Here is a 17,117-nt window from a genome sequence, read left to right on the forward strand (position 1 = left end):
TATCTCTATCTCTTACCAACCCCACTCTCTCTCTCTCTCTTTCCCTCTTATCTCTTACCATCCCCCACTCTCTCTCTCTTTCCCTCTATCTCTTACCAACCCCCACTCCTCTCTCTTTCCCTCTATCTCTTACCAACCCCCACTCTCTCTCTCTCCCTCTATCTCTTACCAACCCCCACTCCCTCTCTCTCTCCCTCTATCTCTTACCAACCCCACTCCCTCTCTCTTTCCCTCTATCTCTTACCAACCCCCACTCCCTCTCTCTCTCCCTCTATCTCTTACCAACCCCCCTCTCTCTACCAGCCCCCTCTCTCTCTCCCTCTATCTCTTACCAACCCCCCTCTCTCTCTCTCTCCCTCTATCTCTTACCAACCCCCACTCTCTCTCTCTCTCCCTCTATCTCTTTACTCTCTCCCTCTATCCCCAACCCCCTCTCTCTCCCTCTATCTCTTACCAACCCCCACTCTCTCTCTCTCTCTCTCCCTCTATCTCTTACCAACCCCCACTCTCTCTCTCTTTCCCTCTATCTCTTACCAACCCCACTCTTACCAACCCCCTCTCTCTTTCCCTCTATCTCTTACCAACCCCCACTCCCTCTATCTCTTACCAACCCCCACTCTCTCTCTCTCCCTCTATCTCTTACCAACCCCCACTCCTCTCTCTCTCTCCCTCTATCTCTTACCAACCCCCACTCCTCTCCCTCTATCTCTTACCAACCCCCTCCCTCTATCTCTCTCTCTCTCCCTCTATCTCTTACCAACCCCACTCTCTCTCTCTCTCCCTCTATCTCTTACCAACCCCCACTCCCTCTCTCTCTCCCTCTATCTCTTACCAACCCCCACTCTCTCTCTCTCTTCCCTCTATCTCTTACCAACCCCCCCCCATCTCTCTCTCTCTCTCTCCTCTATCTCTTACCAACCCCACTCCCTCTCTCTCTCCCTCTATCTCTTACCAACCCCACTCTCCCTCTCTCTCTTTCCCTCTATCTCTTACCAACCCCCACTCTCTCTCTCTCTCCCTCTATCTCTTACCAACCCCCACTCCCTCTCTCTTTCCCTCTATCTCTTACCAACCCCCACTCTCTCTCTCTCTCTCCTCTATCTCTTACCAACCCCACTCCCTCTCTCTTTCCCTCTATCTCTTACCAGCCCCCCCCACTCTCTCCCTCTCTCTCCCTCTATCTCTTATCTCCAACCCCACTCTCTCTCTCTCTCCTCTATCTCTTACCAACCCCCACTCCCTCTCTCTTTCCCTCTATCTCTTACCAACCCCCACTCCTCTCTCTTTCCCTCTATCTCTTACCCAACCCCCACTCCCTCTATCTCTTACCAGCCCCCACTCTCCTCTCTATCTCTTACCAACCCCCACTCTCTCTCTCTCTCTCCTCTATCTCTTACCAACCCCACTCCCTCTCTCTTTCCCTCTATCTCTTACCAACCCCCACTCCCTCTCTCTCCCTCTATCTCTTACCAACCCCCACTCCCTCTATCTCTCTATCTCTTACCAACCCCCACTCTCTCCCTCTCTCTTCTCCCTCCCTCTATCTCTTACCTCTCTCTCTCTCCCTCTATCTCTTACCAACCCCCACTCCTCTCCCTCTATCTCTTACCAACCCCCACTCTCTCCCTCTATCTCTTACCAACCCCCTCTCTCTCCCTCTATCTCTTACCAACCCCCACTCTCTCCCTCTATCTCTTACCAACCCCCACTCCTCCCTCTCTCCCTCTATCTATCTCTTACCAACCCCTAACTCTCTCCCTCTCTCCCTCTATCTCTTACCAACCACTCCCCTCTCCCTCTATCTCTTACCAACCCCCTCTCTCTCCCTCTATCTCTTACCAACCCCCACTCTCTCCCTCTATCTCTTACCAACCCCCACTCTCTCCCTCTATCTCTTACCAACCCCCACTCTCTCCCTCTATCTCTTACCAACCCCCACTCCCTCTCTCTCTCTCTCTCCCTCTATCTCTTACCAACCCCCACTCTCTCTCTCTCTCTCCCTCTATCTCTTACCAACCCCCACTCTCTCTCTCTCTCCCTCTATCTCTTACCAACCCCCACTCTCTCTCTCCCTCTATCTCTTACCAACCCCCAACCCCCCTCTCTCTCCTCCCTCTATCTCTTACCAACCCCCACTCTCTCTCTCTCTTTCCCTCTATCTCTTACCAACCCCACTCTCTCTCTCTCTCCCTCTATCTCTTACCAACCCCCACTCCTCTCTCTCTTTCTCTTACCAACCCCACTCTCTCTCTCTCTCCCTCTATCTCTTACCAACCCCCACTCTCTCCCTCTCTCTCCCTCTATCTCTTACCAACCCCCACTCTCTCCCCTATCTCTCTCTCTCTTCTCCCTCTATCTCTTACCAACTCTCCCTCTCTCTCTCTCCCTCTATCTCTTACCAACCCCCACTCTCCTCTCCCTCTATCTCTTACCAACCCCCTCTCTCTCTCCCTCTCTCTCTCTCCCTCTATCTCTTACCAACCCCCACTCCCTCTCTCTCTCCCTCTATCTCTTACCAACCCCCTCTCTCCTCTCTCTCTCTCTCCCTCTATCTCTTACCAACCCCCACTCCCTCTCTCCTCTATCTCTTACCAACCCCCACCCCCTCTCTCTCTCTCCCTCTATCTCTTACCAACCCCCACTCTCTTTCCCTCTCTCTTCTCTCTCCTCTATCTCTCTACCAACCCCCACTCTCTCTCTCTCTCCCTCTATCTCTTACCAACCCCCACTCTCTCTCTCTCCCTCTATCTCTTACCAACCCCCACTCTCTCTCTCTCTCTCCTCCCTCTATCTCTTACTCAACCCCCACTCCTCTCTCTCTCTCCCTCTATCTCTTACCAACCCCCCACTCTATCTCTCTCTCTCTCCTCTATCTCTTACCAACCCCCACTCCTCTCTCTCTCTCCCTCTATCTCTTACCAACCCCCACTCCCTCTCTCTCTCCCTCTATCTCTTACCAACCCCCTCCTCTCTCTCTCTCCCTCTATCTCTTACCAACCCCCACTCTCTCTCTCTCTCCCTCTATCTCTTACCAACCCCCACTCTCTCTCTCTCTCCCTCTATCTCTTACCAACCCCACTCTCTCTCTCTCTCTCCCTCTATCTCTTACCAACCCCTCTCTCTCCCTCTATCTCTACCAACCCCCCTCTCTATCTCTTACTCAACCCCCACTCTCTCTCTCTCTCCCTCTATCTCTTACCAACCCCCACTCTCTCTCTCTCTCCCTCTATCTCTTACCAACCCCCACTCTCTCTCTCTCTATCTCTTCCCTCTATCTCTTACCAACCCCCTCTCTCTCTCTCTCTCTTTCCCTCTATCTCTTACCAACCCCACTCTCTCTCTCCCTCTATCTCTTACCAACCCCTCTCTCTCTCTCTCTCCCTCTATCTCTTACCAACCCCACTCTCTCTCTCTCTCCCTCTATCTCTTACCAACCCCACTCTCTCTCTCTCTCTCTCCTCCTCTCTATCTCTATCTTACCAACCCCACTCTCTCTCTCTTTCCCTCTATCTCTTACCAACTCCTCTATCTCTCTCCCTCTATCTCTTACCAACCCCCCTCTCTCTCTCCCTCTATCTCTTACCAACCCCACTCTCTCTCTCTCTCCCTCTATCTCTTACCAACCCCCACTCCTCTCTCTCTTTCCCTCTATCTCTTACCAACCCCCACTCCCTCTCTCTCTCCCTCTATCTCTTACCAACCCCCTCTCTTTCCCTCTATCTCTTACCAACCCCTCTCTCTCTCTCTTTCCCTCTATCTCTTACCAACCCCCACTCCTCTCTCTCTCCCTCTATCTCTTACCAACCCCTCTATCTCTTACCAACCCTCCTCTCTCTCTTTCCCTCTATCTCTTACCAACCCCCACTCCTCTCTCTCTCCCTCTATCTCTTACCAACCCCCTCTCCCTCTCTCTCTCCCTCTATCTCTTACCAACCCCACTCCTCTCTCTCTCTTTCCCTCTATCTCTTACCAACCCCCCCCCTCTCTCTTTCCCTCTATCTCTTACCAACCCCACTCTCCTCTCTCTCCCTCTATCTCTTATCCAACCCCACTCCTCTCTCTCTCCCTCTATCTCTTACCAACCCCCACTCCCTCCCTCTCTCTTACCAACCCACTCCTCTCTTCCTCTATCTCTTACCAACCCCCACTCTCTTTCCCTCTATCTCTCTCTCTCTCTCCTCCCTCTATCTCTACCAACCCCCCTCTATCTCTTACTCTATCTCTTACCAACCCCCTCTCCTCCCTCCTCTATCTCTTACCAACCCCCCACTCTCTCTTACCAACCCCACTCTTCCCTCTATCTCTTACCAACCCCCCTCCTATCTCTCTCTCTCCCTCTATCTCTTACCAACCCCACTCTCTCTCTCTCCTCTATCTCTTACCAACCCCCACTCCCTCTCTCTCCCTCTATCTCTTACCAACCCTCTCTCTCCCTCTATCTCTCTCTCTCTCTCTCCCTCTATCTCTTACCAACCCCCACTCTCTCTCTCTCTCCCTCTATCTCTTACCAACCCCCACTCCCTCTCTTTCCCTCTATCTCTTATCTCAACCCCCTCTCTCTCTCTCTCTCCCTCTATCTCTTACCAACCCCCCTCCCTCTCTCTCTCCCTCTATCTCTTACCAACCCCCTCTCTCTCTCTCTCCCTCTATCTCTTACCAACCCCCACTCCTCTCTCTCTCCCTCTATCTCTTACCAACCCCCACTCTCTCTCTCTCTCCCTCTATCTCTTACCAACTCCCTCTCCCTCTCTCTTTCCCTCTCTCTCTCCCTCTATCCTTACCAACCCCCACTCCTCTCTCTCTCCCTCTATCTCTTACCAACCCCCCACTCCTCTCTCTCTCCCTCTATCTCTTACCAACCCCCACTCTCTCTCTCTCTCCCTCTATCTCTTACCAACCCCCACTCCTCTCTCTCTATCTCTCTCCCTCTATCTCTTTCCCTCTATCTCCCTCTCTCTCTCTCTCTCTCTCCCTCTATCTCTTACCAACCCCCACTCCCTCTCTCTCTCCCTCTATCTCTTATCTCCAACCCCCTCTCTCTCTCTTTCCCTCTATCTCTTACCAACCCCACTCCCTCTCTCTCTCTCCCTCTATCTCTTACCAACCCCCTCTCCCTCTCTCTTTCCCTCTATCTCTTACCAACCCCCCACTCCCTCCTATCTCTCTATCTCTTACCAACCCCCACACTCTCTCTCTCTCCCTCTCCTCCGCCAGCAGCTTGTGATGTGTTGAATGTGAAACAGAGTAGGAAGGAAAGGAATAAAGCTTCATTTTTCTTACAAACCACTTGTTCCTTAAACCTCATTTAGATCTACTATTAAATAATGTGGCATATGAGCAAGTTGAGGAGACTAAACCGCTGGGTGTCACCCTAGATAACAAGCTGTTATGGTCAAAACATATAGACTCAATGGTTGCTTAAATGGGAAGAGGTCTGTCGGTCCAGTACAAAGCAGCACGTATCGCACTTAGATGTACACAGAGGGAAAGTGTCAGTAATATGCATTTTGATCTTTCCTGGCTCAAAGTTGAGGAGAGATTGACTGCATCACTATTGGTCTTTGTACGAGGTATTGATGTGTTGAAGGTACGGACACTCATCGGTACAACACATGCATCTCTTCACAGTCTCCAGGTCCAGAACAGAGGCTGGGAAACACAGTATTAAATAGAGCCATGACTACATGGAACTCTCTGCCACCCCAGGCAACTCAAGCTAGCAATAAAACCAGATTCGAAAAAGAGATAAAAGAAAACCATACTGCAGAAAGGGAAGTGAAGAGACACAGCCATTGTATTGTAATTTCCAATGTGTTATGTAATAGATCTAGATATTGTGTGTATGTACTGATATGTAGGCTATGTGTGATGTTAAATTGATGTAGTTCAGTCCTTGACCAATAATGTTCTGTGTTATGTATTATGTCATGTTTCCTGTAGTCCCCAGGAAGAGTAGCTGATGCTTTTGCTGTGGCTAAAAGGGATCCTAATACATACCGATACCAATACACCTGCATCAGAGTGGGAGAGAGAGAGAGAGAGGGAGGGGGAGAGGGGGAGAGAGAGAGGGAGGGGGAGAGCAAGCGAGAGAGAGGGAGAATGAGAGGGGGAGAGAGAGGGAGAATGAGAAGGGAGAGAGAGAGGGAGAATGAGAGGGAGAGAGAGAGGGAGAATGAGAGGGGGAGAGAGTGGGAGAATGAGAGGGAGAGAGAGAGGGGGAGAATGAGAGGGAGGGGGAATGAGAGGGGGAGAGAGAGAGGAGGGGAGAGAGAAGGAGAATGAGAGGGGAGAGAGAGGCAGGGGGAGAGAGAGGGAGGGTGAGAGCGGGAGAGAGAGAGGGAGAATGAGGGGAGAGAGAGAAATAATGAGAGGGGAGAGAGAGAGAGAGAGAGAGAGAGAGAATGAGAGGGGGAGAGAGAGAGAGAATGAGAGGGGGAGAGAGAGAGGGAGGGGGAGAGACAGAGGGAGAATGAGAGGGGGAAGAGAGAGAGAGGTGGAGAGAGAGAGAATGAGAGGGGGAGAGAGGGGGAGAATGAGAGGGAGGGGAGAGAGAGAGGGAGGGTGAGAGTGGGAGAGAGAGAGGGAGAGGGAGAATGAGAGGGGAGAGAGAGGGAGAATGAGAGAGAGAATGAGAGGGAGAATGAGAGGGGGAGAGAGAGAGGGAGGGTGGGTGGGAGACTGAAAAGGAGAGGAGAGACAGAGGAACAGAGGGAGAGTGGAGGTTAGACCAGACAATTAGGATTGCAGAGACACACCTCTCTGAAAGAGGAACACAGCGAGGAGAAGCATTGCAGATTAGGAACAACGACGACATCAAAGCAAAGTCGAGGGATTTGAAGACTTCACAGATTTCCATTTGGGTCCTAAGCAGTACAGCAGCACAGCAATACCAGATTACAGATTTATTCTCTTTGAAAGAAAAAAGAGATTTGCCACAATTGACCACTGTCATTCTACACATTCAGGAAATCTGTTTGGTTCAAAGTCTAAAGGCTTTTGCATGTATCAAAGATGGTATTATTTCTAAAATGTGTGGTAACTTAATTGACTGTTTGATGTATTATTCATATTATATCTATTTGGCGGGGAAACTGACAGAAAGTTACCTTTCGAGTCCCCAACTCTGTGTCTTCTATGGCTTGTAGCACAACTAGGCCTACATCATCAATGACAGCCACTGCTCAAGCATGTAGTCTCATTGGAACAACCTTGTGGGCACTAAAGAGAAAGTGAAGCTACTATTCTTCAGCAATCCACTCTTATTGAGTCTGAGTTTATAATGACTGCGTTTACACAGGCAGCCCAAATCTGATCTTTTTTTTTCGAAAAACGTATTTATTGCCGACACGATGTTTGAATTTGAAAAGGAAACCAAAATTAAAGAAAGTTTGAGAAAGACAGGAAGACTGCATTATTATGTTATATGAATATGACAGATACATTATATCAGTTCTACAGTTGCTAAAGTACCATTTTTTATAAAAAAAATGTTTTATCAACTTTTATCAACGGCTGTCTGACCAACTGGTTCAATATAACACCTTAGTTCAAAAAAACAGATAGTGAAAACGTTTTCGGAGACAAAGGGTCAAGGTGGAGAGAGAATATTCTCCTCAGTAATAACTCAACTGTAATTTGTTTTCTGTTTTTCTCTCCTTTCTTTCTTTAGTCATGGGCAGTTTTGAAGAGGGTGAGCGTGCCCAGTCGGTCTCTCAGGGGGAGGGGGCGGTTGTTCCCGCTCCACGCATCAGGAGCTTTCCCCAGCCGCAGGTCACATGGTTCAGAGACGGACGCAAGATTCCGCCCAGCAGCCGCATGTAAGATGCACAATGATGCTGTCTCTTATGCAGCTCACTCGCTCTGTCTCTCTCTCTGTCTATATATATATATATATATATATATATATATATATGTACCTCTCTGTTATTGTTGTCACAGACAATGTGTCGTTTTTTCCATCAAGATGTTGTCTATTTGCATAACAATAGATATGTTGTCTATTATGTGTTTGTGTGAATGTGTTGTTCAGTCTATTGTGTTTCATATGTGTGGGCTGCATCTGTGGATTTTATGTATCTATATGCTATGTGGTTGATTGTGCATGTGTTTGAGAGAGAGTTGGAAAGAGAGAGAGAGAGAGAGAGAGAGAAAGAGAGGAAGAGGAGGGGAAAGTGAGACAGAGCGTGATAGAGTGCATGTTCTATCTGGTTGTAACTATGTCTCCATCACTTGAAATAGTCTTCGCCTCAGTGAAATGTACTCCCAGGGCCTCTCCTCTACTCTCCCTTTATTCTGCCCTCCAAATGGAGGCGAGCAGTGAGGGAGACTTGTTTACCAGGTCAAAGAGAGGCCTGGTACTATCAGACTACATTGGGGCCAGACAGGGGCCTCTGAGAGGGGGGACAGGGGGCCCTGTGGCATTCTGAGTGCCTGGCAGAGCCGCTAACAGCCTCAAATAGGATTCTTGTCTTGGTTTCTTGTCTTGGCATTCCCCCTCTTAAAATGGAAAAGGGGTCAAATAGAGAGTTGCTTTTGGAAAGAGGTGCTAGTTTTCTGGCCTGAGTGGGAGACTGGGAGCACTGCTAATTTTCAGTAGAAGGATTGCCTCCAGATATATATATCCACTACAGGACTGTAGGACTAGGAGACAGGCAGCTACAGCCAAGGTGACAGCTTTGCTAATTGAGTTTTGGTTTCTTTTTTGTTTTGGCAGGTTTTTTTATTTGTCCTTGTCCTCTGTGTGTGAGAGGACACTGTGTGTGTGTGTGTGTGTGTGTGTGTGTGTGTGTGTGTGTGTGTGTGTGTGTGTGTGTGTGTGTGTGTGTGTGGGGGGAGACACAGCATGTATGTGTGATAAAGGTGACCCACCCCTCCCTCATCATGTGTCTGTGTATTCATCAGGGAGGTGACCTTCCCTTAGGTTAGACTGCGGCTTCCTTATCTGATACTCATCATCAGTAATCATCACCCGTCCCTGAATGACAATGAGACAAGGAGAGAGAGAGGGTGAAGGAAGGAGAGAGACAGAATAGAAGAGAATTGTTTGGAGGAAAGGGTAAAGACCACCTGACTAATGAGTCTGGTGTGTCTCCTTCCTGCTGTGGGTAAAGAGGTCGGAACCTCATTGTATACAAAACATGATGTTGCAAAAGACTAATCAAAACACTACATTCAACTCTTTCACTTTTCATATGTTTCCCATTGGAAAGTTAGCCTGGCTGGCGCACGACCCACGTGACTCTCTGCCCCCCCCGTCATCTCTCCCTCTCTCTCGCCAGGCACAGGGCCACCCATCTCCCGCTCTCTAGATCCTAACTTTCAAATTCCACACAAACCAGCTGTCAAGGTTAATATGTGCAAATAAGCACTGGCGATAACATGGTGGTCTTTTTTTAAAACAATTATTGAATTGAATTTGAATAGCGCCACAGGCATCCACTCTGTAGTGGCTTTAAAGCCTTAGTAGAAAGAGAGAGGAGGGTTAGAGAGAAAGGGAGAGAGAAGGGTGGCAGGGAGCCTAGTGTTTTAGAGCATTAGGCCAGTAACTGAAAGGTTGCAAGATCGAATCCCAGAGCTGACAAGGTAAAAATCTGTCGTTCTGCCCCTGAACAAGGCTTTAACCCACTGTTCCTAGACTGTCATTGTAAACAATCATTTGTTCTTAACTGACTTGCCTAGTTAAAATGACAAAAAATAGAGAGAGAGTGTGTAACGGTTTTCTTCCGTTGAAGGAGAGGAGGACCAAAATGCAGCGTGGTTAGTGTTCAACATATTTAATATAGACGATAAACGAGAATAGTACAAAAATACAAAACAACAAATGTGAAAACCGAAACAGTCCTATCTGGTGCAATGACACAAAGACAGGAAACAATCACCCACAAAATACCCAAAGAATATGGCTGCCTAAATATGGTTCCCAATCAGAGACAACGATAAGCACCTGCCTCTAATTGAGAACCAATCTAGGCAACCATAGACTTACAATAAACACCTAGACTAGATAACACCCCATAAACATACAAAACCCCTAGACCAGGTGAAAACACATAAATCCCCCATGTCACACCCTGAACTAACCAAAATAATAAAGAAAACAAAGATAACTAAGGCCAGGGCGTGACAGAGTGAATGAGCAGAAACAAAAATGAACCTTGTTGAAGGTTAAGTCTCTCACTGTATAGTTTCTCTGCTTGTTGTCACCAATAGCCTGTGCAGCCTGTCCTCTCACTGCAGCAGAGAACTTATATACTCATTACTGGTCTGTATAAAGTTCACTCTAGCCTCTGGGGCGCAGGTGTGTTTGGAGAGAGAGGAGAGCAACAGCAACCACGGGAGAGACAGGCACAGAGAATCTAAATGAGGGCATTGATTTTTGTTGTTCCCCACAATGAAATCGGGCAGGGGACTGTGGATCGGTCTGCTTCCGTCTGTTAGTGTAACGGATGTGAAACGGCTAGTGTAGTTAGCGGTTTGCGCTAAATAGCGTTTCAATCGGTGACGTCACTTGCTCTGAGACCTTGAAGTAGTAGATCCCCTTGCTCTGCAAGGGCCGCGGTTTTTGTGGAGCGATGGGTAACGATGCTTCATGGGTGACTGTTGTTGATGTGTGCAGAGAGTCCCTGGTTCGCGCCCGGCTATGGGCGAGGGGACGGTCTAAAGTTATACTGTTACATTGATGCTGTTGACCCGGATCACTGGTTGCTGCGGAAAAGGAGGAGGTCAAAAGGGGGGTGAGTGTAACGGATGTGAAACGGCTAGCATAGTTAGCGGTTTGTGCTAAATAGCGTTTCAATCGGTGACGTCACTTGCTCTGTGACCTTGAAGTAGAAGTTCCCCTTGCTCTGCAAGGGCCGCGGTTTTTGTGGAGCGATGGGTAACGATGCTTCGCGGGTGACTGTTGTTGATGTGTGCAGAGGGGACGGTCTAAAGTTATACTGTTACATTAGCACGTTAGTCACACGCGATATCTCGGACAGCACCGGCCCGATTTGGACTCAACTTGGTTGAATGATTGCCATAGAGAACCGGCATTTTCAAAATTACACCGATTGGCCCAAGACGGGAGCTATAGTAATTAATTAACTGAAATTTGTGAGTCACACCAGAGAGGAAGAGGTAAAGCTAGAGGGATAACTGGGCCCAAAATGGAGGTCAATGAGAGAGTGTTGAATTTGGTTAACAAAAACTGTAATGGCTTATTTGCTACGTGTGGCTTATTTGATGGAATAGAAGTTTTGTAGTGCATCGGTTATTATTAGTGTACTGATATAAGTAGGACACGTGACGTCCCGGCAACTTTGAGAAAAAAAACACTTTATTTTGGAGTTGTGCTTTTTGTTCACACGCGTATCTGCCCTCTCATTGGCTAGAATGGTCCCACCTGATCTTGTCTCCTCCCGACTTCCTTCTAGCCTGGGTACCAGTCTCTTTAGCTAATAATCCTTGCCACTCCTTGTTATTGCCAAAGAGTGTTTGGCACATGACATGGAGTACAGAGAGTGGATAAGCTAAAGAGACTGGTACCCAGGCTGCCTTCCATTTTATAAGACGTTTATTTTCATTGTTACAGCGGCCACTTGAGAATCTGGTCAATATAATGGATAATCTGTGGTCACACATGATAACTGAAATGTGTTAGTCACACACGATATCTCAATTGGCCCAAGGGGGGCTCTGCATTATTTGTGGGGGACAACATGTTTCTCTCTCCCGTTCTCTCAGGTTTTCTCTCTCTCAAATTCAAAATTGTAAAAAGGCTTTATTCAAGTCTCTCTCTCTCCATCCCTCTCTCTCTTCATCCCTCTCTCTCTCCATCCCTCTCTCTCTCCATCCCCCTCTCTCTCCATCCCTCTCTCTCTCCATCCCCCTCTCTCTTCATCACTCTCTCTCTCCATCCCCCTCTCTCTCCATCCCTCTCTCTCTCCATCCCCTCTCTCTTCATCCCTCTCTCTCTCCATCCCTCTCTCTCTCCATCCCCTCTCTCTCCATCTCTCTCTCTCTTCATCCCTCTCTCTCCATCCCCTCTCTCTCCATCCCTCTCTCTCCATCCCTCTCTCTCTCCATCCCTCTCTCTCTCCATCCCTCTCTCTCCATCCCCCTCTCTCTCCATCACTATCTCTCTCCATCCCTCTCTCTCTCCATCCCTCTCTCTCTCCATCCCCCTCTCTCTCCATCCCTCTCTCTCCATCCCTCTATCCCTCTATCTCTCCATCCCTCTCTTTCTTCATCACGCTCTCTCTCCATCCCTCTCTCTCTCCATCCCCCTCTCTCCACCCCCTCTCTCTCCATCCTCTCTCTCTCCATCCCCTCTCTCTCCATCCCCCTCTCTCTCCATCCCCCTCTCTCTCCATCCCTCTCGCTCTCCATCCCCTCTCTCGCCATCCCTCTCTCTCTCCATCCCCTCTCTCTCCACCCCTCTCTCTCCATCCCTCTCTCTCTCCACATCTCTCTCTCCATCCCTCTCTCTCTCCATCCCTCTCTCTCTCCATCCCCCTCTCTCTCCATCCCTCTCTCTCTCCATCCCCCTCTCTCTCCATCCCCCTCTCTCTCCAACCCTCTCTCTCTCCATCCCCCTCTCTCTCCATCCCCTCTCTCTCCACCCCCTCTCTCTCTCCATCCCTCTCTCTCTCCATCCCTCTCTCTCTTCATCCCCCTCTCTCTCCATCTCTCTATCTCTCCATCCCTCTATCTCTCCATCCCTCTCTTTCTTCATCACTCTCTCTCTCCATCCCCCTCTCTCCCCACCCCCTCTCTCTCCATCCCTCTCTCTCTCCATCCCCCTCTCTCTCCATCCCTCTCTCTCTCCATCCCCTCTCTCTCCACCCCCTCTCTCTCCATCCCTCTCTCTCCTTCCCTCTCTCTCCATCCCTCTCTCTCTCCATCCCCCTCTCTCTCCATCCCCCTCTCTCTCCATCCCTCTCTCTCCACATCTCTCTCTCTCCATCCCTCTCTCTCTCCATCCCTCTCTCTCTCCATCCCCCTCTCTCTCCATCCCTCTCTCTCTCCATCCTCTCTCTCTCCATCCCTCTCTCTCTCCATCCCTCTCTCTCTCCATCCTCTCTCTCTCCACCCCTCTCTTTCTCCATCCCTCTCTCTCTCCATCCCTCTCTCTCTCCATCCTCTCTCTCTCCATCCCTCTCTCTCTCCACCCCCTCTCTCTCCATCCCTCTCTCTCCATCCCCCTCTCTCTCCATCCCTCTCTCTCTCCATCCCCCTCTCTCTCCATCCCTCTCTCTCTCCATCCCCCTCTCTCTCTCCATCCCTCTCTCTCTCTCCATCCCTCTCTCTATCTCCATCCCTCTCTCTCTCACGTCATCTAGTTGAGGTGTCATACATGTCATTTGCAGCATCTCTTCTCACCACCTGTCTCTATCTTTCCTCTCTCCTCTACCACTATAGAAAGGAATATTTCCAGAATAACAAAGCAATATAACATCTTCTAAAATTTAACACAATTGACCCTGGGGGGTGTGGTATGACTCCTTCTCCTTTACGTTCTGCTTTGGCACAATTGATGCTGTTCAGAGATGACTTCCATCACACTGTAGTCAGCCAGGTAGCCAGGCAGGTTGGAGCTGGGAGATTGGAGTGTTGCATGTGCGTCACGTTGGACCTAGTTGGGGGTTCTCGATGCCTGCCTGAGTCCCCCCATAGCAGGGTGGATGGGAGGGGAGTCGGTGAGGGCTTTGGATTCCAAGGACATGAAGGCGGGTTTAGTTATGTGTGAAAGTGTAGCCTTGGAGAAAGATTCTGAGTGTAACTTAGTTACTTTTTTCTCAACTTTCAAAGGCACATTGGACTGGTCTCCCTGGAACGAACGGGGAAATGAAAATACAGTATCTATCACTATGGATATGTAAAGTAAACAAGATCCATGGCGGCTCAGAGAATTCCCCCATTTCGGCTCCCCTGCCTCCAGTTTCCCTTGACAGAGGCAATGTCTCATAGTGGGCCTGCGACTGTTATCTCTCTGCCGCCCGCGCTGCCTATGCAGCTGTTCTTTCTGGCATCCACCTAGTCTGCTCTGTCCTCTGACTGTTAGCGTCCTTGTCGCAGAGAAAGGGTTCTATGTACTCTTCATAGTGATCCTGTTTAGCTTCAACAACAGAAATATGGCCTTTAACTGAAAAGAGCAGTCATCTGTTCAAAAATGTAAAACCCAAACTGCCTTCTTTGTCTCCAATCTGCTTCTCTATATTTGATTGATCACCACTGTCCTGAACAGGTTTAGTGTCTGGAATTCCGGCCGATCTGCTTTGCACCAGTTGCTTTTAGACTGGCTGTGTCCCGGCCGGGCTCATTGGAATGCAGTGTGCCAGGGCTGGGTGAGGCCGAGGGGAGAAAAAGTACTTATTTAGCTCTAATAGCAATTACTCTTCTCTCATTGAATGAGATGCAATTGAAAGGGCCTTTTCCATTTGGGGGCTGTGATTTGTTGTGTTATTCCCGAGACTTAATGTGCTGTATAATCAGAGCCTCCTTCAGTAAACACATTTACCCGGAATTGCACCGCACCGTTTGCCAGATTGGAAGGTGAGTCAGGCGCGAGGAGGAGTAGAGGAGTCAGGCGCAAGGAGGAGTAGAGGAGTCATGCACGAGGAGGAGTAGAGGAGTCAGGCACGAGGAGGAGTAGAGGAGTCAGGCACGAGGAGGAGTAGAGGAGTCAGGCGCGAGGAGGAGTAGAGGAGTCAGGCGCGAGGAGGAGTAGAGGAGTCAGGCACGAGGAGGAGTAGAGGAGTCAGGCACGAGGAGGAGTAGAGGAGTCAGGCACGAGGAGGAGTAGAGGAGTCAGGCGCGAGGAGGAGTAGAGGAGTCAGGCACGAGGAGGAGTAGAGGAGTCAGGCACGAGGAGGAGTAGAGGAGTCAGGCACGAGGAGGAGTAGAGGAGTCAGGCGCAAGGAGGAGTAGAGGAGTCAGGCACGAGGAGGAGTAGAGGAGTCAGGCACGAGGAGGAGTAGAGGAGTCAGGCACGAGGAGGAGTAGAGGAGTCAGGCGCAAGGAGGAGTAGAGGAGTCAGGCGCAAGGAGGAGTAGAGGAGTCAGGCACGAGGAGGAGTAGAGGAGTCAGGCGCGAGGAGGAGTAGAGGAGTCAGGCGCGAGGAGGAGTAGAGGAGTCAGGCGCAAGGAGGAGTAGAGGAGTCAGGCACGAGGAGGAGTAGAGGAGTCAGGCACGAGGAGGAGTAGAGGAGTCAGGCACGAGGAGGAGTAGAGGAGTCAGGCACGAGGAGGAGTAGAGGAGTCAGGCACGAGGAGGAGTAGAGGAGTCAGGCACGAGGAGGAGTAGAGGAGTCAGGCGCGAGGAGGAGTAGAGGAGTCAGGCACGAGGAGGAGTAGAGGAGTCAGGCACGAGGAGGAGTAGAGGAGTCAGGCACGAGGAGGAGTAGAGGAGTCAGGCGCGAGGAGGAGTAGAGGAGTCAGGCACGAGGAGGAGTAGAGGAGTCAGGCACGAGGAGGAGTAGAGGAGTCAGGCACGAGGAGGAGTAGAGGAGTCAGGCGCAAGGAGGAGTAGAGGAGTCAGGCACGAGGAGGAGTAGAGGAGTCAGGCACGAGGAGGAGTAGAGGAGTCAGGCACGAGGAGGAGTAGAGGAGTCAGGCGCAAGGAGGAGTAGAGGAGTCAGGCGCAAGGAGGAGTAGAGGAGTCAGGCACGAGGAGGAGTAGAGGAGTCAGGCACGAGGAGGAGTAGAGGAGTCAGGCACAAGGAGGAGTAGAGGAGTCAGGCACGAGGAGGAGTAGAGGAGTCAGGCACGAGGAGGAGTAGAGGAGTCAGGCGCGAGGAGGAGTAGAGGAGTCAGGCACGAGGAGGAGTAGAGGAGTCAGGCACGAGGAGGAGTAGAGGAGTCAGGTGCAAGGAGGAGTAGAGGAGTCAGGCACGAGGAGGAGTCAGGCACGAGGAGGAGTAGAGGAGTCAGGCACGAGGAGGAGTAGAGGAGTCAGGCGCAAGGAGGAGTAGAGGAGTCAGGCACGAGGAGGAGTAGAGGAGTCAGGCACGAGGAGGAGTAGAGGAGTCAGGCACGAGGAGGAGTAGAGGAGTCAGGCACGGGGAGGAGTAGAGGAGTCAGGCACGGGGAGGAGTAGAGGAGTCAGGCACGAGGAGGAGTAGAGGAGTCAGGCACGAGGAGGAGTAGAGGAGTCAGGCGCAAGGAGGAGTAGAGGAGTCAGGCACGAGGAGGAGTAGAGGAGTCAGGCGCAAGGAGGAGTAGAGGAGTCAGGCACGAGGAGGAGTAGAGGAGTCAGGCACGAGGAGGAGTAGAGGAGTCAGGCGCTAGGACGAGTAGAGGAGTCAGGCACGAGGAGGAGTAGAGGAGTCAGGCACGAGGAGGAGTAGAGGAGTCAGGCACGAGGAGGAGTAGAGGAGTCAGGCGCAAGGAGGAGTAGAGGAGTCAGGCACGAGGAGGAGTAGAGGAGTCAGGCACGAGGAGGAGAAGAGGAGTCAGGCGCAAGGAGGAGTAGAGGAGTCAGGCACGAGGAGGAGTAGAGGAGTCAGGCACGAGGAGGAGTAGAGGAGTCAGGCGCAAGGAGGAGTAGAGGAGTCAGGCACGAGGAGGAGTAGAGGAGTCAGGCACGAGGAGGAGTAGAGGAGTCAGGCGCAAGGAGGAGTAGAGGAGTCAGGCACGAGGAAGAGTAGAGGAGTCAGGCACGCGGAGGAGTAGAGGAGTCAGGCACGAGGAGGAGTAGAGGAGTCAGGCGCAAGGAGGAGTAGAGGAGTCAGGCACGAGGAGGAGTAGAGGAGTCAGGCGCAAGGAGGAGTAGAGGAGTCAGGCACGAGGAGGAGTAGAGGAGTCAGGCACGAGGAGGAGTAGAGGAGTCAGGCACGTAGAGGAGTCAGGCACGAGGAAGAGTAGAGGAGGAGTAGAGGAGTCAGGCGGAACCTGGCATGCATTTTCTTTCTTAGTCAACCATTTTTCTCTATCTCTCTTTTTTCATCCGGAAACGTCTCTCAAGACGTTGAGTCATGGATTTATCTCTGAGTGCTACAGCCCTACAACCTTGTAGCCATGACAGTTAACAACCTTACATAACGTGGCCTACCTGGGAAATCACAGAGAGGAGAAGACTGGGGATGAGGAGGAATATTGATGCTTTGCTGACACCCGCTGTGCAATTACCAGTGTAAT

At 50.5% G+C, this 17,117-nt stretch overlaps 1 protein-coding gene across 8 annotated transcripts in view; it reads left to right on the forward strand.

The window, feature by feature from the left end:
- Positions 1-17,117, forward strand: part of sdk2b (sidekick cell adhesion molecule 2b) — a 503,042-nt gene that overhangs the window by 386,707 nt on the left and 99,218 nt on the right. For all 8 annotated transcript variants that reach the window (XM_065002523.1, XM_065002524.1, XM_065002525.1 and 5 more), the window contains exon 4: positions 7,670-7,817. In XM_065002523.1, the coding sequence (XP_064858595.1) occupies positions 7,670-7,817 (148 nt within the window). The remainder of the gene's footprint in view (positions 1-7,669; positions 7,818-17,117) is intronic.

The sequence above is a fragment of the Oncorhynchus nerka genome, linkage group LG16, assembly GCF_034236695.1.
Source record: "Oncorhynchus nerka isolate Pitt River linkage group LG16, Oner_Uvic_2.0, whole genome shotgun sequence".
Classification (NCBI taxonomy): Eukaryota; Metazoa; Chordata; class Actinopteri; order Salmoniformes; family Salmonidae; genus Oncorhynchus; species Oncorhynchus nerka.